This window comes from Antechinus flavipes, chromosome 6 (assembly GCF_016432865.1).
Source record: "Antechinus flavipes isolate AdamAnt ecotype Samford, QLD, Australia chromosome 6, AdamAnt_v2, whole genome shotgun sequence".
NCBI classification, from domain to species: Eukaryota; Metazoa; Chordata; class Mammalia; order Dasyuromorphia; family Dasyuridae; genus Antechinus; species Antechinus flavipes.
The window spans coordinates 227,929,084-227,951,620 of NC_067403.1; the positions used below are offsets into that span (position 1 = coordinate 227,929,084).

Consider the following 22,537-nt stretch of genomic DNA (forward strand, 5'->3'; position numbering starts at 1 on the left):
TAGTGCAGGGCTTCTTAAACTTTTTCCACCTGTAACCTCTTTTCACCTGAGAAATGTTTACATGACCCCAGGTATAGAAGTATATAAAATAGATATACAAACCAAACATTTACTGATAATAAATTACAATTTCATGATCCCCACATTCAGTTATGAGAACCCATAGTTTAAGAAACTGGGATGTAATAGAGTCTGGAAGAACTAGTTCAAATGTAGCTTCAGACACTTGGTCACAACTTTTTTCCTTTTAAAAATATTTATTGATTTATAGTCTTGCATCATTTGCATTTCTGAATTTATCCTTGCTCTTTCCCCTATCTAGCAAGTCATTCCTCGTAGCCAAAATATAAAAAAGAGAAAGAGGGAGAAAATGAAGTTCGGCAAAACTCTCATCCAAATTTGCCAATTTATGCCACCTTCCACACCCAGCGCTCTGTCTCTCTAAAGAAAGAAAGGAGGGAGGTTCTTTTTTCCATCTCTTCTTTAGGACCAAATCACTCTAATTTTATAGCACTCAGTTCCACTTTCTTGATCTTTCCATCTTAACTTTTGTAGGCCTTAAATATATTGTTTACCTGATTCTTCATCAGTTCACTTAAATCTTCTCATGCTTCTCTGAGTTCTTCACAGTCGCCATTTCTTTCTGTACATTAATATTCCATCCCATTCATACACGACTATCCTTTTAGTCTCCCAGTTGATGTGACTTTGTTTCCAGTTCTCCTGTATGATAAATAAATATTCTCCTGCTTCCATTTCAAAAATGCTGCTGAAATATTTGTGGGGAAAAAACCTGATTATCAAAATTAACTTTTTAAAAAAGTATTAATTCCCCCAAAAAAGAATGGAGAGGAAAGTTACATCAGTGGGAACCTTGGAAAGCATTTGGCGGGGGAGAAATTGCTAATGAAGGTAGAAAAAAAGAAAGGGGGAAAACAAAAGATGTGCTCTAAGTTGTCGTCGTGTAGCCGGTTTGAAGATTGAGGGGGCAACATATTGTGACAGGATGTTTGTTATGTTGCCATCGCTGCCCCGGCTGATATTGCGTGGGTCTCACTTTGTTTCAGGTGAGCAGTGGGTCTTGGCTGAGGGCCAGGAGACAGAAGCCATCATTTTAATGGGCTTCATTTGCAGGGGAAATGAAATACGAGTCTTGAAAGCTTCCTGACTACTGGCAGGATAGATTGCAGTGAAGACGCAGAGTTTTTCTATGTAAATTTGAAGGTTCCACTGCCAGCTGTGATGGAATTAATTTTAGAGGATGCATTAATTTGCAATATGCTGCAGGGCTCTATCATTCACCCAGCAATAGTGGGTGATGGGCACAGCCAGCCCTGGGCATTTCATGAAGTACGCAAATTTGTAAAGAACTTGTCCCCCATCTCTTACTACCAGTCTATAGACATCTATTATGTGTGTGCCGGGCACTGTGCTAAATAAACACAAGGGAGGCAGGGAGAGGCAAAAATGGTCCCTGTCTTCAAGAAGCTTATATTATAATGGAGAGACAGCAGGCAGACAGATCACTGCGGTCATACAAAATGTGACAGTACAAATAGAAGTTATCGTTTGTTCATTGTTCTTGATGTGACTTTGTTTCCAGTTCTTCTGTATGATAAATAATTATTCTCCTGCTTCCATTTCAAAAATGCTGCTGAAATATTTGTGGGGAAAAAACCTGATTGTCAAAATTAACTTTTTAAAAAAGTATGAATTCCCCCAAAAAGTATCGGGGTATCAGGGAAGTGATATCATGACATGCAAGTGAGTCGGGTTAAAGTGAGGGAGGGCTGGGCAAAATCATCATTCTCCTCCTGAGCCATCTGGGTCCACTGGTCAGATATGGATCAGGAGGACTGGAGATGGCCCTGGATATAGTAGGAGACCTTGACCTTTTTGAGCTAAGGTCTTTAACAGATCTCAGTTTGACTGAATTACCCATTCAGTGATTAAGGTTAGGTTTGAAATAAGGCAAAGAATAGCCTCTTTTACCTAGTCAAAAAAAAAAAAAAACAATATGGGAGGGGAAGACTCTGGGAAGAACAGAAATAATTGTTATTTACATTTACTGGGAACCAATCGGTACCCCAAAATGACCACGTGAAGATTGTTCCAGGACCTATTGTTGCCAATGAATGAGAGTTTATGGGGTTTAAGACACGATCCTTAAGAAAGAAATTTATCCGGTTAACCCCAAGATATCTTCAGAGCTTTCACTAATCAGAATTTAATTCCTTTGGGGAGAGCACATGCAGGTAAAAGTACAATTACCTTATGGGCACAGAAGGAAGGGAAGGAAAGAACGAAAGCAAAGAAAAGAAAAAAAAAGAAAACGAAAAAGGAGTTGTGTTGCCCAACTGGCCAATTCTAGTTGGGTGCCCAATGGGACAGATGGAAAGCACCAACAGTGGAAAGAATTTGGAGAGGTCTCCTACAAAAGGTGAGACTTGAAATGAGCGACCCTTTGCTCATCATTGTCTGCCTTATTCTTATCTTTCTGTTGCACAGAAGGAGCTTTTCCTTCAGCATACCCTTCCATCAGCTCAACTAATCTATAAAACTGGAAATGGCAACATACTGCCAACGGTTGGATAGAGAGATGGAGACTAGATGAGTTGATAGATGAATAACAAAATAAACCAATAAACGATTGATAAATAAAATAAACATCTTTAAATTGACCTCAAAGGCTCTTGTGACAAATAAAACTTTATAAATCTCAGAGCATTGTAGAAATGGGTCAAGATGTCTTATGATCATTGTAATGGTTGTTGAGTGGAGTTGAGAGATAGGACCAGCTTTGAGCTTAAAAAGATCTGAGTTCGTCTTTAGCCCCTTCAGTTTGTACCAGTATACAAGCAGCTGTCCTGGATAAGGGTTTCCTTTGTAACCAACTTCTGAGCATCCTTCTAGCTCTCCATTTATGATCCCTAAAGAAGTAGGAGTCATTTTGAAGGTGTTCGCAAATTTGAAAGCTGTAGCTCATAATCCAATGCATTAGGACAGCCTGGTGATCTGAGCACCATGATTCCTGAGCAGGAAATGGGCCCAGTTTACCTGTAGGTCCCTGATCTTTCCTATATATTGTCTAGACTTGTCATCCCAGGACTGCCTCTACTCAGTTCAGTGTTCACCTTCCAGGATATGTTTTCATGATTTTCTCTGACCACCTACATTTAATCAGAAAATTTTTTTTTAATTTTTCCAGTTCAATGCTAGCATCTCTTCTATAAAATTTTTATTACCATATTAGAAAACACATGAAAAAAGTAAAGAAATTTTAAAATTGTATGTTTCAATCTGCATTCAGATTCCATCAATTCTTTCTCTGAGGATGGATGGAATTTTTGTCATTAAATTGTCTTTTGGCTTCCCATATTTTACATCCTGCCTGTTTAGAGATAATGTATGTAAAATACTTTGGAGGCCTCAAAGTTCTCTGTAATGGCCAGCTCTCCCTGTGTTTTATGAGACCCACCTGCCCCTTCTTATTTCCCCAGATTTCCCTGGCTCCAATCCCATTTCTCTGCCTGATCCTTCCAACTTTGGCTGCTCTTCTCACACTCAACCTTTTGCCTCCTGGGCTGTAGTATGTGCTCGATAGCTCCTAGTTAACCAGCCTCCTGGCCCTCACGCTGCCCAGCTGTCTTCTCACCCTGGCCTGATCTGGGAGCTAACAGGAAAAAAAAAAGAAAGAAAATTACCTGTGTGGTGCTAAATAGGGTGAATAGGCCAGATTTATGGCTTTGGGAAGATGAGAATTATATTTGACTAACCAATAAAAATGTTATTAAAAATCAATGGACTTTTGAATTCGACTTAAGAAGTATCTCTAAGTAGTAAAATGAAACTGGCAAGTATAATTCTTTGGCTCCCTTCTCATCTCTTTTCCTCTCTTCCAATTTAATCCTTTGTATTCTCTTGCTGGTCATCCATAAATGGAAAGATCAGGTCTTAGACCAAACACTGATTCTAATTCACCAGGTCAGTACCTCATTTAGGAAAGTTGGTTTTGTTGCGGAAAGACTGAATGAAGAGATAGTTGTTATGTGTCTGGCTTTTTCTTTTTCTTTTATAAATAACATTTCATTTTTCCTTAATGATATGTTAAAACAATGTTAAATTTCTTTCTTAAATTTTGAGTTCCAAACTTTATCCCTCCTTCCTCCCTCCTCCCTGAGATGATAAGCAATTTAATATAGGCTATACATATGCAGTCGTGCACAACACATTTCCATGTCGGACATATTGTAAAAGAAGACACAGTATGACTTTTTCAGAGGTTCCAGTTCCCATTCCTTTGCCCCCTTCCCCCCAAAAAAAACCCCAATGATGGTAAATAGTGAATGAAAGTGGATGATACCACTGACTCAAGGGCCACCATCTTTACAGACCCAATGGTCTCTCTTGATGGCTCAACCAAGTAGACACTAAAAAGTGGCTATTGCGTTTGATCATAAAACAAAACATGGGCATTTAGTTGCACATAAATAACTCATGTTTTTGTCCTTTTCTCACCAGGCAGATATTTTCCTTAAAAATTTATTTTTTCACTTACTTTTTTGTGTGTCCCTCAAAGTGTTTGTTCTTAACAAGCATTGCAGTTTTTCCTTAGGGGACTGAGCGTTACTTGTCTTAAGCTGTATGGGAGTGTGTGTGAATGTGCTAGTCATTTCTTTGAAATCCCAGAACTTTGCACGTGTCTGGATAGCTGTAAATTTTATCATACTAAAAAAAAAATCTTTTCCTTGTCTCAGAGTAATGATAGTGTACCTAGTGTGAACCATCAAAGCCTCAGGAAGAAGACCCATAATCCTTCCAAAATGTACTTTTCCTCTCTATAATTTCACCCAACTTCTTCCTTCCCCCAAGTCACCTGATCACCTGGTAGGTAAACTCTTTCCCATCAGTGACTTTCTATAGCCCTTAATGATGTGTAAAAACAATTTTAATATATTTTTTTAAATTTTGAGTTCCAAATTTTATCCTTCCCTCCTCCCTCCTTCCTGAGATGGCAAGCAATTTGATATAAGCTCCATGTATGCAGTCGTGCACAACTCATTTCCTTGGTGGCCATATTGTAAAAGACGTCCACCAACCAGAATCTATCTCTGCCCTCAGTTGTTTCACTTGGGTTTCACCGTTGTTTCACCTAAAATGTCATTTGGGACATTCTAGGGGACACATTTAATGCTATTTTTCCCAGACCCACTTGTGAAGCTTGCCCCATGTAGAAAAATTGCTCGTCACGGTTCTTTTATTGCTCCTTGGTCAAAGTCACCAGCAGATGTTATTTTAACAAACAAATCAAAACCTTTTGGCAGATCGCAAATGGCTCTTGAAAGAGAACTCAAGGTCATGTTGCTAATTACTCAGACCTTGGCAATACAGCTTCATTGCTTTGGAAACAGTGAATAATGCGAGGGCCCCGATTTGTCTGTGGCAAAGAAAGCAACTTTTGTCCTCATCTGTAGATTCTCCAGAGTTTCAAGGTGATTATGTGTACATCTTTGGAAGAACATCAGGATTAAATAGGGGATTGCATTTTCCCCTTTAAATCTCCTGCACTTAGCATGGTGCATTAATAAATAAGTCCTTAACAAATGCCTGTGGAATGTTAAGTGAAGGTTTTCTTTTAAATCAAACAACAGGCACACAGCTAGGTGCTGTTGCTACAAATATGTCCTCTGATCCAAGGGATTTATATTCTCTCAACAAAAACAAAGTATATTATGTAGCTGTAAAATGGGAGAATAACTACTTCCCGGGGTTGTTCTAAGAACCAAATTAGATAAGTGAAAGTCCCTTAGCATGGGGGCAACTAGGTGGTGCAGTAGATAGAGCACTAGTCCTAAAGTCAGGAAGACCTGAGTTCAAATCTGGTCTCAGGCACTTAATACTTCCTAGCTGTGTGACCCTGGGCAAGTTACTTACCCCCACTTTCCTCAGGAAAAAAAATGCATATATATAATAAATTAATTCATTAAAAAAAAAAGAAAAGAAAAGAAAATCCCTTAACATAGTTCCTAGCACATGGTAGATACTGAATATTCATTTATTAATAGATATTTTGATGTAAATAAATATATATGTATGGGCAATGTAAATTGTACTTTGGAGGAGAAGTTGCTAGCAGCTGGGAGGATAAGGAAAGACTTCGTGTAAAAGGTGCAATTTGAGTTGGATTTTGAAGGAAGTGAACTATCCTTAGAGGAGGACATGAGGCAAGGAAGTGTAGGTGAGAGCCAGAAAGTGTAGGCGAGAGCCAGACTGTCGAGGGCTTTAAATGCCAAACAGATGAATCTTCAATTCCAGCTCTGTGTGTGCTAGAGAAGGGAATAGAGGCAGCTGAACCACTAATCCATTCGTTCTCACTCCATTTGGTGCCCATTTTTCCCTTTTCTTTAAAAATTGTTCGCCATACCTTCAGCACCAGGATGAACCGAAAAGTACAGTAGAAAAAGCGTCTTTGAAAGAGCCGCTGTTCTGCCTTGTACCATGATGTCTTATGTCTCCAAAATGTGAAATGCTAATTCTCAGAAAAACTGTCTAATAATAGCTAGCATTTAGATAGCGTTTACTATGTGCCAGGCACTGTGCTGAATTAGCTTTGCAAATATTGTTTCATGAACTGCTTGTGTCTGAATATAGAGTTGTTTTACTTTATTTTTCTTGTGGGGTTTTTGGGGGGAGAGGGAGATCTATGTTTTCTTTTGCAACATGACTTTTTGGAAGTGTTTTGCCTTCTCAGTGGAGGAGACAGGCAAAGGAAGGAAGAGAATCTGGAACTCAAAGTTTTGATAACAAATGTAAAAAAAATTGTTTTATAGGTAACTGGGAAAATAACAATATTAAAACATTAAAAAACAAAGAAGGAAGGAAGGAAAGGAGGGAGGGAAAAAAAGAAGGAGGAAAGAAGGAAGGAAGAAAGAAAAGGAAGGAAAGAAGGAAGGAAGGGAGGGAGGGAGAAAAAGATGGAGGAAAGAAGGAAGGAAGGAAGGGAGGGAGAGAGGAAGGGAGGAAGTGAGGGAAGGACAGAGAAAGGCAGAAAAGGAGGAGAAAATGGAGGGAGGGAGAGAAGAAAGAAGGAAGGAAGAAAGGGAAGGAGGGAGAGAGGAAGGAGGGAGGGAGTTTTACAGGGGCCCCAGTTTCTGCATCTAAAAAGTCAGGAAAGTGAACCAGATGCTGTCTGAGGTCCTTCCAGATCTCTAAGTATTAATCTGTGACCTGGTTTGATAGAGGGAAGGATGGGAATAGTCTATACAGCTTTTGGGTCCCAGGTGGGCTGAGTTGGGAGTAGTCAGGAGAAAATAACAAAATACCATATTGGAGTTCTACCTAAAAAAAGACAACATGAAAACAATGGAAAGAAACCTGTGTAATACCTATGTACAAGACACAGGACATCCTTGTTCCTTAATTTCCTCATATATAAAATGAGGAGACTGGATAAGATACCTCTCTGAGATTCTCTGCAAGAAAAAAAAAAATCTGTGATAATAAGTTATCTTTTCCTCTGACACTGGAGTCATTTAACTTTAGAGACTTCTTTTCTTTTTGTAAAAGAAATTGGAGTTAAGTGACTTGCACAGGGTCACCCAGCTAGTAAGTGTCTGAGGCAAGATTTGAACTCAGGTCCTGCTGTGGCCAGGGCTGGTGCTCTATCTGCTGCCCCAGAAACTTGTTTGCTTTGGTAGGGAAAGAGTTTTACTGTTAGTAAGCTTGAAAATGGCTAAAATTCCCACCTTCTGCGAGAGGTTTTGTCCTGGTTTGTGTCTTCCCCCTGAGACTCCTTGGATATATCTTGTATGTACATAGTTATTTGTATTTGTCTAACCTCTATTAGAACATGAACTTCTCGAGGGTAGAGACTATTTTTGCCTCTCTTTGTAGTCCCAGCTCTTAGCCCAGTGCCTGGCATGTACATAGTAAGCACTTAATAAATGCTTATTTTTGTTATTGTTCAGTCATTTCAGTCACATCTGACTCTTTGTGATCCCACCTATGGTTTCCTTGGCAGAAACCCTGGAGTGTTTCGCCACTTTCTTCATTTTACAGATGAGGAAACTGAGGCAAACAGGATACTTATCCAGGTTATACAGCTAGTATATATCCGAGCCTGGACTTGAATTCAGATCGTTTGGACTCCAAGCCTGACATTCTATCCACTAGTTGCCTGATCTATATCTGGCTACTGGACCCAGGTGGCTCTGGAGGGGAAAATGAGACAGGTGACTTTGCCCAGCCCTCCCTCACTTCGATCCAATTCACTTGCATATCAAGACATCACCTCCCTGATGTCATGGTCGTCTCGAGAACAAAGGACAAACAACCAACAACAATATTAAATCTATCTCCCAATTACCTACTGAACCATCTTATCTCCCCTAATCCGGGAACCCCCAAATCAGAATGACATTTTCTCCTTATTGACGGCATTCCCATGGTGAGTGCTGTCTGGCACCTGGGAACTTGGGGAGAATTTCAAATTATTTTTTGCCTGCTCTAGTGGGCAGAATGGAGTCTCTTTGAGATCGAAGGACAAACAACAGAGACTTAAGGAAAAATGAGGGCATCCCGACTAGATTTTGGAGCTTGTGTGGATCGCTTCATAACATCACCTCATAATGCAGGATTATTGAGTTGAAAATGCACTCTGCACCGAGGAGGATGGGTATGCTTTTGCCAGGAGAGTTGGCACAGCACATGTATGATTGGTACACTGGGTCAAGCAGACACATAACAGCTGTGATGGCCATCATCCAAAAGTCTGGATGAGACTGCAAAAACAGTCTCTTATCCATCTTTATGTTCACGACGGAGGAAGAAGAATTCTGCAGGGTGATATAACAGATAAAGGACTGATGTTTAGACTTAGGAAGGCCTGGGATCAGGATTTACTTCTTCACACATACCCTTTGCGAGTCACCCCTGCTGGGTGCCCCTAAGATAAGGTGTTGATCTGCATCTGAGGAGGGAATTTCCATATTAGGAGTTCCTTCTTCTTTTGAAATTACAGGATTGGACTAAAAAACTCATGAAATCTTAAGCTCAAAAAAGAAGCGTGAGAGGTCAGTTAACTCATCCTTTCTTTTGTACTTTCTCCCCTCATTTTCATGAAAGACCACGTCTGATGTTTTTCTCAAAAGATGTGAGGATATTTTGGAAGACTCTCAAACAGCAATTCTGGTCTTCTTTCACACTTACATCAGTGTTCAGGAAACTTCCTTGTGAGGAAATATTTTCAAACATAGGTGGTGCAGTGGATAGACTTGACTCCTGGAGTCAAGAAGACTCGAGTTCAATCCAACCAGAGACATTTTAAAAATAAATAAACCTAAACTTCTCACCATGAGGAGGTACCATGGGGCAGCTTGGTGGTACAGTGGACAGAATGCTGGGTCTGAAGTAAGAAACACTCATCTTCCTGAGTTCAAATTTAGTCTTGGACACTTCGTAGCTGTATGACCCTGAACATGTCATTTAACCCTGCTCGCCTCAGTTTCCTCATCTGTAAAATTAGCTGAGTTCAAATCCAGTCTTGGACACTTCCCAACTGTATGACCCTGAACATATCATTTAATCCTGTTTGCCTCAGTCTCCTCATCTATAAAATTAGCTGAGAAGCAAATAACAAACTGCTCTAATATGTCTGCCAAGAAAACCCTAAATGGAGTCATGAAGAGAACTGAAAAACAAACTGAACAAAAAAAGTGTGTATACATGTTTTATACATGTATATATATCCACATATAAATGTCTATGTATACACATATGTATATACATATATCTATATCTTCACATAAACTTATATATATGTATGTGTATGTATATCTATGTCTTCATATAAACCTTTGTCTATGTATACATATGAGTGTACATACTTACATATACAAATATACATATATATTGTGGGTCTGAATAATTTGCCTCAGAAACATTGAAAGATTAATTAGGTAACAGAATTGAGTGAATCAGGCTATTTTCCACAAGGAAGGCACACGCATTCCCAGCAGTTCTGTAATTTCCTTCAGATTGGTTTCTCTGGCATTCAGTGGAGACATTCAACTTTTGACCATCACAATTTCGGTTCCAAGCACCCGTCTACTCTTTTGAGAGCCAGCACGAGGGGTTAATGATCACTTAGGAAAATGCGCCATCTCACCAAAATCACCAGAATCATCTCACCAGAATTTCTACAGAGGTACAAATTGAAGCAACTCTAACACAAGCACTTCTGATGCATCAGATTGCCAGTAAAAAAATAAAGACAAAGGAACTCAGAGCTGGCCCAGATGTAGAGAGAACAGTATTCTTTTGTAGCTTATGAAATTGCAAAATTATTGAATTTGTTTGGGAAAATAGTTTAACAGTACACAGGCAAAGTTATCAAATTAATCTTACCTGTTGTACCAGTAAGTCCATCTTTAGTAATATACTCTGAAAGTGTTCAATTAAATATAAAGATTTTAATTGCAGTATTATTTAGAACTGCAAATAAAGAAATAGATTTACATTTTATTTAATTTAAATTTACATTTAAATAGATAGTTGGTAGATAGATACATACATACATATATACACATATAAAGTATAGGTAAAGATATATAAAGAAGTAGATGATAGGGAGAAAGACAGAGAGACACAGAGAGACAGAGACAGACAGACAATAGAGAGACCAAGAGAGACTTGAAACAACCTAACTCTCCAATTGGGAAATGGTTATATAAATCATGGTACATTAATGTACCATGATGCAAACCAACAATCGTGAGGGAGAAAGATCTAAAAAAAGACTTTATGAAATATCACAAAGTGAAAAAATGGGGAACAGGACAGTTGGTATTTACACAGTAAGTACAAGCATTAAAAGTGGGAAAGTAATTGAGAATGAAGGACCAATAAAGAATTTGGTGAACACTTTGAGAGGCTGACTGAAAAAATATATTTTCTGCATTTAAATAAATTAATTCTGAATGTTAAATTTGTTTTTTAAAAAATCACGTGCATTAACAACCTGGGCTGTAAGGATGCATGGACAAGATGACCCAGGTCCAAAGAGTTGGTACAGGAAAAGAGAGGCATGTGGTACAATAAAAAGATCACTGGCTCTGATTCAGAGGACCTGGGTTCAAATCCTGTTTCTATTGCAAATTATCTGTTTGACCTTGGACAAATCATTTAACCTCTTGGTCTCAGTTTCCCCACGTGTAAAATGATGGGATTTGGACGAGATGGCCTCTGAGGTCTCTTCCAGCTTTTGGATCTCTAACTCTGAATATCTACATCTTGATGCTTACTATTCAATTTTCTGTGGCCTGGCTAAAGTAAACTGGGAATGGTGAGTGGCAAGATCAGATAAAGAATCCATCCCTAAGTCATAGAAGTCAAGAGGTTATTTGTATAAGTGATAGACAAGTTTGTTGTAGCCATGAACTCCAACAAATAACCTCTTACCTTCTGAAGCATGAGACAAAATAAGTTTTATGCTTGACTACACACTCTGTGGACTAAGTCCTTTTTAATAACATTACTCTTGGCATTCATCCTCACTGGATTTCTGTAAGAGAATCATAGCAGATTATAGGGTTAGAGATTTACAGTGTGAAAGGGACCTTAGAGGTCTGTTCATTCAACTTCCTCATTTTACTGATGAAAAATAAGTTATTTTGACTACTTAAAAATCTATTTAAAATATTACATTCAATTCAGTCTTTTAATAATTAAATGAATTATATATGCATTTTGTTTATTCTAGTGATATCTTTTGTTTTTATATCACTTACATTGCTAAATCTGCACACATGCACACACACACACCCAGAGAGCCATCCTTTATAAAAAGTATAAAGCCATAGTTCCACAACATATGAAAAAGTCCGGACATTGTATGCAACATTCCATACTTGTACTTCTCCATCTCTGCAAGGAAGGGCTGTTATTGTTGTTCAGTCGTGTCTGACTCTTCGTGATCCCATTGGAGTTTTCTTGGCAAAGATATGGAAATAGTTTGCCATTTTCTTCTAAACTTCGATGAGGGAATTGAGATGAGTTCAATGACTTGTAAGCTAGTAAGTATCTACAGCTGCATTTGAATTCAGGTCTTCCTACTCCAGGCCTGGCACTCTATCCACCACATCACCTAGCTGCAAAGAAGGGAAGGATGTTCTTTCTCATGTTTCTTCTTTGGGGCCAATCTTCATCTTTATACTTTTCGTAGCAATCAGTTTTGATTGTTTCATTGCTGCTCTTTCCTCCCATTTTAAAAGAAAATCTGGAAGAAGGAATTGTCTAAAACAAAGTCTCCCCTGGACTGGAAACTTGGTGGCACAGATCATCCCTAAAGCTCTTTTAACCTGCTTATGCAGAGCAGATACAACCTATGAGAACCCAGGGTCATTGCCACAACTCAGGAAGCAAGGGTACTTCTACAGAGTTCAGATTGAATGACACGACCATATCAACAGTCACACCTTAAAACAATCGACAATTTTGTGATTTTCTTTAAGTTTATGGCTAACGATTAAATGTTAATTGATGCCCTCGGGAGAGGAAAGTAATTAGAAATTAAATGAAGTCCTGTTGACATGTTGCCCATCAAGGCTAATCAATTGTTTTAAATTAGATACTGACTTTATTGAAGCCATTAATCAGCCCTAAGACTGCATAAAAATGATTGAATTTCCACAATCATCTTCCTAATAAATGTGACTACAAAATGCCTTCCTGGCCCAATATATAGCTCCCAGGAAACAAATAAAGGATATTCCCTCCTTCTTCTTCTTTTCAGTGCCAGTCAGTGCCAAATGTCCAATCCCTCAAACTTCTGGTAAGATAAAGGCAATCGGACAAAAAACATTCCCCGCAAGGGACTGGGAATGTGTCATCTCTTTTGAACCTATTTTGTATTTTAAAAGAAAACCTGGAAGAAGGAGTTGCCTAAAACAAAGTTTTAATAGAGAAATTTCAGGTATCAACCTCATTTGTTAGAGAGAATGATTCAGAGGCAAGATGAAATTCTTTGTAGTTGTCAGATTCTGCTATACTGATGGCCCTGTATACCTTAGGCCAGTTCTGTATACATGCACAGCTCTGGAGTTGAAGTTGGGAAGTCTAGCTTTGAACCCTGGCTTCTACTGTCTGTCTTGATACTAGGTAAATCTCTTTCCCTCTCAGGGATTTCTCTTCTGGTAATATGTATAAATACTTTAAGATCCTCAAACTACTCTATAAATATGAGCTATTATTTATTTTGCTCTAGACCAGACCTATGACTTCATCAGAATTCTTGCAGAGGAAATCCCCTTTGCCAATACCCATCAACACTTACTCTGCAACCTAGCGGCTAAGACAAAGCTCCTGTGTGTCAGAGATGCTCCTTAGGACCAGGGCTTCCTCAGGCTCAAGGTGGTTCCCTATCTATAATGATATACTGCTATTTCTGAACTATTATCACTACTTAAAAATGGCGGATAGGAACCAAATGAGCTTGGAAGAGGGAGCATATTCCAGACATGGGGGGAGTTGTACAACTAGGGCAAAGACCTAGAAACTAGTAATGGAGTGTTCTGTGTGAGGAACGTAAAGAGGATATAATGAGTCTTCATGGTAGATGATTGGATCTCTTGTGTCAATGAACAATTATCATAGGCCTAACTTTTTGCCACCCAGTATTGGTCTGGCCATGGATTGAATTCTAGTCCTACCCTGAAAGTTGTATATTTGTTGTTGTTGTTGTTTTTTAAGGAGGAAAATGAATCCTTAAATAAGTCTGTTTCCTTATGGTTTTCTAAAAAGTAGAAACAAAGCTTTGATTGGCTGGATTTCCCAATTAGTTGGACTTCAGTTAATTCAAGAAATGAGCTTTCTTTTCAGATAAGAGCTGCTCTAAAGGACCTCTGAGATTCTCTCTGGTTATGAAAACCTCTGATTCTGTAACAGAGATTTGAAAAGGATGTTAAAACGGTTGGATGTTATGCATTTGATGTCAACCCATTACATAAAGGAAGTATTCCTAATTAAATGAATATTTCTATTTTTAAAATGGATTACTTTTCATTTCCTCATTGTCATAAAATATAAATGAGCTAATTCAACACTATGAATATGAATGTGTAGAATTAATATGTTTTGTAATTCTCATATTTATAAAGCCCAAAATCTCATTGTGTTGCTGTAGTCAGGGAGATAAGAAGTTGAACTATGGTTATAGGAAAGTAGCAGCTTCTACCAATGACTCTTAACAAGGTTGTTCAGAGACAGTGTAGAAAAGGAGGGAAGCCCAAGGCTCTGAGATGAGATAAAAGGAGAAAAATAAGATGGCCAGATGAGAGACCTTATTTTTTCAACAATGTGACTTCTCCATTGGTGTTCCCCTGAGTTGTGTGTGTCCCAAGAGAAGATCTTATGTGTTGGGCTGTGCTGCTGGAGGTCTTAGAGAATTCTGAAGGGCTGTGTGACTTTGAACAAGTCACTTCATCCTGTTTGCCTCAATTCCCTCATTTCTAAAATGAACTGAAGAAGGAAATGGCAAATTGTTCCAATATCCTTACCAAGAAAAACTCAAATGGGGGTCAAGAAGAGTTGGGTAGGGGCAGCTGGGTGATGCATTGGATAGAGCACCAGCCCTGAAATCAGGAGGACCTGAGTTCAAATCTGTCCTCAGACATTTCCTGTCCTAACCTGGACAAATATAATCCCAGTTGCCTCAGCAAAAAGAAAACAAAATAAAAAACAAAAACAAAAAAGAAGAGTTGGGTATGACAGATAATTGAACAACAATATTGTGTGCTTGCTGTGTGCCCAGACACTGTGCTAATCATTGAAGATATGAATATGACAGTTCTTACCCTCAGAGAATTTACATTCTACTTGGGAGAGGGGAGGATTGACCAGGGAAACTGAGAAACAAGAGCAAGATGATTTGCAGAGCGGCAAAGGACTAACAACTGGGGAGAAAAATGGGATTGGGAAAGATGCAGCTTGCATTGTTTCCAATGGAAACACAATCTTTTCAGAGATTTTTCAATACAACAAAACAGAGGATCAACAGGAACGAGTGGGTGAACTTGGCAAAGGAAGATTCAGTCTCATGGGGAAAACTGGTTTCTGGTCCCAGCTCTGCCACTGAATATTAGTGGGACTATTGTCAAGTCCCTTCCTTGCAGTCTTATGTTTCTCTTTGAAATGGGGGCATTCAGGTGAACTATTGTCCTCTCCATAGAAAGGTGGCCATTTTTAGATTTGGACCAAGAGACATAGCCACTATGCTGTCTTGCTTTTCTCACTCATATTTTGTTATTATGAAGGGAGAGTCTCTGTGTGGTGGTGGTGGGGGAGGTTATTGGGAAGTAATAGAATGGTGTGTTTTTCTAAAGAAAAAATAAAGAATTTGAAGGGGTTAAAACTAGATAGTATCTAAGGTCCCTTCCAGGGGAATATTCTATAAAACAGAGAGATGCTGTCTCATTGAAGCCCACAGGAAAATAAATTCAAAACCCCACTTAATGCATGACCAATATTTAGCACATATCAACTAATTAATATTCAGAAATCTCTCCAAGAAGACAAGTGTCCTTAGTTTGCTATCAAGGACAAGGGGAGAGATCTGTCTGCATTTCATATAGGCTAAGCATTCATGAGCTGAGGATTTTGGGAAATGATGGATAGCTGTGATCCTGAAACTCTTCATTGCTGTTTAGGGGATATTGGACATATTACCCACATAGGCAGCACCTAGCAGAATAGCATAACTCTTCTGCTAACTAGCAAACTACAGCAAAAATTTATTGAGAACCTATTTTTAGCCAGATATCGTAAATTAGTGGGTTTCAACGTAAAAGTCGAAAAACCTGGGTATGATTCCTGGCTGTCATTTACTAGGTGTGCATGTTAATCTCTCTGAAGGAGCCTCAGAATAGGAACAATGAATGGGAAGGAAAGAAGAAGAGGGTTAAGTTTTTTTAAAGCTTTGACTATGCACTAGGCATTGTGTTAAGCACTTTACAAATATTAGTTCGTTTGCTAAGTAATAAATCTCATTTGAAAAATGATGGGTTGATAAATCTAATAAAATATTATTGATCAAAGAAGATAATATGTACAAAATGTACCATTGCCAAAAACTTGTGAATAATATTGATGGTAAGCATAGATTTTTTTAGCCCCTTTTGTAGATGAACTAGGATATGGTACAGTTATATTTTCTTATTCCCTGTATCATTTAAATCACAACTCAGTTGTCTATTCCCTTCTGATATCTATTAATTATCATTATGATTGTTAAGTATGTATCATATATTATTGCCATGGTAAATAATATTATTATCCCTTACTAGCTGTGAACCCTAAGAACAATCATTTAACTTCTATCTGCTTCAATTTTCTCATCTGTAAAATAGAGATATGATAACAATAGGGTTTTGTAAGAATCAAATAAGAGCATACATGTAAAGTACTTTGCAAATTATAAAGCACCATATAAGTGACAGCTATTATTATTTCATCGTACAAAAAATCAGCCATCAGTTGTTTCCTAAATAATGCACAATTTCTTGAGAACAGATTTTTGCTTTATCCCACAGACTGAACCTGAAATTATAGAAGAGACTAACATTGACCGAGTTAATGAGCCTCGAGGCTACCCAAGGTCACGCCAGGTAAAGGGTCATTCAGAGACGTCCACCCTCAGTTCTCAGCCATCCATTGATGAAGTCAGGCAGCAGATGCACATGCTGCTGGAAGAAGCATTCAGCTTGGCCTCTGCAGGCCACGGTGGGCAGAATAGGCAGCAGGATACTTATGGCTCAGCCCAGCACTTCCCTTACTCTGAAGTGGTAACAAGTGCCCCTGGGACCATGACCCGGTCAAGAGGTGGAATGCAATGGGTGCCTACGTACAGACCAGAGATGTACCAATACAGTTTGCCGAGGCCGGTAAGTTATCATTTCATGTATTACCCTCAGTTTAGTCAAATTATATCAGAAAAGTATAATGTCTTTGTTGAAAGACCATGTTCCTTCTTGAGTAATACTGCATTAATGCCCCCCTGCCCACCATATTGTACTGTATTGGAAAGAATACTTGAATGTGGAATTCCTAAGAGCTCTGGTTCCATTACTAAGATCTGGCCACGTGACCTTAAGCAAGTGGTTAAGCCTTCCTGAAATTCAAATTAAATAAAGATAATGATAGTTATACTACCCAATTCACAGGGTGACTTTAGGAACCAGACTAAGCAATGCACATTGAGTATTTGATCCATTCAGATGTAACTTGTTGTAAGGAATTGGGAGGATTAATCATAGATCAGTTCCCTTACATTATTATTACCAATGTACCTTGACTAATGTCAGACCACTAAGAGGAAACGTGATGTGAAATTGTGGGTAGAATGGATTCTGGACTGGCATTGGATCCTTAGACTAGCTATGTGACTATGCAAAAAGAGCAGAAAGAGTCAGAAGACCTGGGTTCACATTCTGCCTTTGATAGCTGTGTGACTTTTGACAAATCATGAAACATCCTTTGACCCCCATTTCCTTACCTATAAAATGAGGAGGTTGGATTTGATGGCCTCTAAGGTCCTTGCTAGCCCTACACCTAGGATTCGATGATTCATATTCCACCTCTTATACTCACTGTGTAACTTCAGCCAAGTCATTTTATTTCCCTCATATGTAAAATGAAGGGGTTGAACTCAATGATCTGTGAGGTGAATGTTCTGGTTACTGATTTTCATTAGTGCCATCTCTTCAAGACTCAAAATTACCAATGAGTTCCATTGATGAAGTAAGTTTCCAGGTAGGGATCCTTTGATAAAATCAAAGGTTGGGGAGAATATTTTATTGATTTGTCTTATAATCAAAGAAGTGACTGGGTTTTTGAAGTTAATACCAATGGAGTATGAGCTCTAACAGATCCTTCAAACCTAGAAATACATTAGGCTGGCTAATGTGTTTTCTGAACATATCTAATTGAGCATAGCAATGAGTTTTGGTGACTACAAAAATGCATGGTTCCATCTGCAAGATCTAAAAGAGTCATGACCTTCATCATTAGAAGGCTTACCCATGTTAGCTATGTGATGATAAACAAGGAAGAGGAAGGGCGATCCAATGGAAGGAGACCTGGCTCTAGAATCATAGACCCTGGGTTCAAATACAGATGAAATCACAAAGCAGAAGCTCAGAGATCTTCAGAAAGATGGAAACTTAAAGAAGACCTCGTCCAACCCTCTCATTTTACTAATGAGTCCTGGGAGCAGGGGTAGAATGGAGGAGTTTAAAAGTGCTCATAGTCACACAGGTGGAAAGTGATAAAGGCAGAATTTGGACTCAACTCCTATCACTCCAATTTTGGTCATCATTTCACTGTATCAAAGTATAAAATATTGTTATTATTTGATTCAAGCTTTATGTTTGGTGATGTGCATATAAGATGGCATCATGTATAAGAAATAATTTCTTAAAATCCATTTTCCTTTCTCTCTCTCATATAAAGGATGTCCTTAAGTTTTTAATTTTTCTAGCTTTGGAAAATGCATCATACACTAGTGCATGAGACATTTAATTTCATCTTTTTTTTTGCTTTCCTCTCTAATGTCTCCAAGTTCTTCTCCTTCAGTTTCCGCAGTGTTCTGTGCCACAGTTCTTATTATTTAATCTTCTCCCCTGGAACCTCTTTAAACCCCTCTCTGACACACTGTCTCTATCAGTAGTTCCATTCTAGTGCCCTCTAGGCACTTGACAAATGCTTCTTCACTTCCCATCTTCCTCTATGAATGTTCATCTTTTTTCTGACCTCCTCACTTGGGCTTAGCCCACCAAATATTTCCTCCTCACTCGGTTCTCTGGTTTTATCTCCTTCCCATCAAATGAATTCATGATCTCATTTTTTTTTCTCTTTTTAATTCTCTCTCTTCCTCTATATAATGTCCTGGAAGATGGAGTCAGAAACTTGAGTACACAGAGGTATCCTCCAAACCCAAAACAAGTTATTTATTGATTTGAAATGTTCTGATTTAAGGAATCAAAGGAAACCTTCAGACTTTGGGGGGAAAAGCTTAGGAAACCAGGATAAAGGAACCAGCCAGTGATGACCAAGGAGAAACCATGGCTCACCAAAAATCACAGCATAGTCAAAAAATTTGGTTTTCCCTTCAAAACCATCCTGTTCCATATAAAAACAAAAATGTTATAAAATAACGATGGGTTAGGAGAGAAGGGAGGAAAATAAAAAGAGGTCTCTCATCATTATTTCTCATTTTTAAAAAAGCACCACTTAAAATGGGTAATTACTGAGCCATGGAGTTTTGGAGAAATCAAAAGAATGAAATTAAGAGACAAGGCCTTTGTTATCAGGATTTTTTTTTTTTTTTTTGCCAACAACACCACTTGTAGAAATTTTTATGAAAGGAGAAAGTACTCAACATTCACAGTGGAAATGATGATTCTGAATACCAGCTATCACAATGTAACCTGTGCTATTATAATGAGAGAAATCAATATAAATGGTGGCCATTCGAAACCAAGGCCATGATTACCTTTCATTGTCACCAGAGAGGGGAAGGCAGTCGTCACAAGGTCAAGATCAGAGTCTTCTCTCCCAGGATAATTGAAAGCCAGTGGTTTTTAAATGCTGCTGTCAGGGTCGATGCCATTTAAATCACGATAAAGGTTACTCCTGGCAATTTGAAAATTTCTGTGCTGCAGTCTGGGAGACTTTTGATCATGCTTTACAAGTGCAGTCTGTGAAAAAAAAAATTGGACTAGACACCTAATGCCCAGTCAGATTTCTTTTACAATGTAATAGGTCTTTGCCAAATGGAGATGAGAGAGAAAGACAGTAGGAAAATCAGAACTCAGATACAATATTGGAGCTAAGGGTGGCTCCAACTGGAGACAAGACCCCTTAATTTGTCAACCAATAGCATTTGTTAAATGCTGATCAATCAATAAGTATTAAGTTCCTACTATGTGTCAGGCATTTTGCTAAGCCCTGGGGGTACAAGGAAAGGCAACAACAGTCCTGCCCTCAGTGAGGTCACATTCTCATGGAATAGAGAATATATACATACATGCATACATACATACATATATATACATACATACATACATACACATACATGTGTGTGTTTGTGCATGCCAGATACTGGGATAGATACTAGAATTACACAGATTTCACCCCATATTTCCAAGAAAAAAAGTCTTGCCCCAAGGAGCATACAGTCTATCTGGGAAACAATGTGTATATTTATAAATAAATAAATATAAAATAATAGATATTTATATACATAAATACTTATGTACTTATTTAAGTATGCAAATACTTATGCATATATAAACAAAATATTTGTAAATATTAATATTAGTATAAATAAATACAATATAAAATATTGGGGAAGGATATTCCTAGCAGCTGGAGAAATTGGGACAGACTTCCTATAGGAAAGGGCAGTGAACTGAGTTTTAAAGAAGTAATGGATTCTGAGGGAGAGAAATCAGACCCATATGTGCATTGCCTCCTTCTTCCTTCTAACTCCCCCCTTCATTTCAAAGCCTTCCCCCTTTTATACATACCTATTCTTTAACCTGTACTTTGCATAGGTGTGTCTGTCTGTCTGTCTGTCTTTTACTCTCCTTTCAAGACTGTCCTTGATATTTATTTAACCTGATTTCATCTGAATACTATATAGTATTCAATATACTTGAATCAAATATTCAAGCAATTATTAAGCACCTATTATTGTGTAAAAAATGCAGCTAGGTGGCCCAGTGGACAATACAGGGATTGAAATCAGGAAGACTCAACTTTAAAAGTACAAACCTGGCTTCAGACACCCCAAGCAAGTTGCTTAACCCTGTTTACCTCAGTTCCTCCTCAGTAAAAAGGGAAGGAAATGGCAAAGTACTCCAGTTCTTTGTCAAGAAAGCCCAAATAAGGTGACAAAGAGTCAGATATGACTGAAAAATGACTGAACGACAAAAGTCTGTCCTAGTAATATAAATGTTGGTGGAGGTAGAATTAAGGCACATAGTGTGACTTACCCCTTACCTAATGACCTCTCCCATAGTACCTGGAACAGCCTTGTTCTTACCAGCAAGACTCAGAGCAAGAATAGGCCTGAGAGCTGACACTGATGATGTTCTCCTCTCCTCTGTCATGCACATTTAGTTTTGCTCTCATCTCTTCCTTTTCAGTCCCATACCCCACACCCCTTAAATGTCTATGACAAAAGTTTAGCTGTAAGATTGGCCTTCTAACCTTAGGGCCCTTGAGTATGTCCAGAAAAGCTGTTCAGAGTTTGCTGAGCACACAGGAGGTCAGAGTCTCTATCACTTCTAGTGAATCCCGAGAGTACTCAGAACCATCAGCTGCTTCTCAGCTCACTTGGTTATTACATAGAGCACAGATATTCTTAGACTCAATGGCCAAATATAGGTTGATTGCTTCCTTTGGCCCAGGAAAGAAAATGCAGTGGATATCATGCTGGTTTCAAAAGCCTTAATTCAAATCCAGCCCCTGCTATTAGCTATCCATGTGATATTGGGCCAGTCATTTATGCTCTCCGGGTCTCAATTTCTTCATCTGTATAATGAAGAAAATGACTTTAAAAGCCTTAATTCAAATCCTGCCCTGCTATTAGCTATCCATGTGACATTGGACCAGTCATTTATGCTCTCTGGGTCTCGATTTCTTCATCTGTATAATGAAGAAGATGGCTTTAAAAGCCTTAATTCAAATGCCACCCCTGCTATTAGCTATCCATGTGATATTGGACCAGTCATTTATGTTCTCTGGGTCTCAGTTTCTTTATTTGTATAATGAAGAAGATGGACTGAATGGTCTCTAAAGTTTCTAAATCTACGATCCTTTAATCCTAAGAAAAGAAAAGTGAACTCCTCTTTATTAAGCTAGGAAATAGGGTTTTCTGTTCATTCATTCATTCAGCAAAGTTTTATTAAATCCCCCAACAAGCCCTGGTTAAGCATAAGCGGGGATAAGAAGATAAAGAAAACATAACATGAAGAAAACTGAATATTTCCAGTTAGCTAAGAGATGATTGTACTGATGTCAGAAAGTCTAAGAATGGGAAAAATCTAAGCTTCCCCTGGGGGACTTTACATTCATCAGATTCATAGCCATCACCTTAAAAAAAATCTCAGGAGAACGGTCAGCCAGCAAGCATTTGTTAATGTGCCAGCCACTCTGCAGAAAGCTGGGAATATAAAGAAAGACAATAACATGATTCTTACTCTCCAGGAGCTCAAAGTTTAATAGGGGAGCTAATATGCAAATAATTATTTATGCATAAGATCTATATACAGAATATATTGAAGGAAAAGTAATTAATTAAAAAGAATTAATTAAAGGGAAAGTAATCTTAGAGAGAAAGGCACTAGAAGCTGGGAGAAATTAGGAAAATCTTCCTGATGATGGTAGATATCAGATTTGAAGAAATTCAGGAAAACAAGTAAATATAGATGAGGAAGGAGAGTGTTCTGAGCATAAGGGATAGCCAATGCAAGGGCTAAGC

General features: G+C 38.4%; 1 protein-coding gene across 5 annotated transcripts in view; it reads left to right on the top strand.

Annotated features, from left to right (window-relative positions):
- Positions 1–22,537, top strand: part of KIAA1549L (KIAA1549 like) — a 284,289-nt gene that overhangs the window by 242,917 nt on the left and 18,835 nt on the right. For all 5 annotated transcript variants that reach the window (XM_051967501.1, XM_051967504.1, XM_051967502.1 and 2 more), the window contains exon 17: positions 16,584–16,934. In XM_051967501.1, coding sequence (XP_051823461.1) covers positions 16,584–16,934 — 351 coding nt within the window. The remainder of the gene's footprint in view (positions 1–16,583; positions 16,935–22,537) is intronic.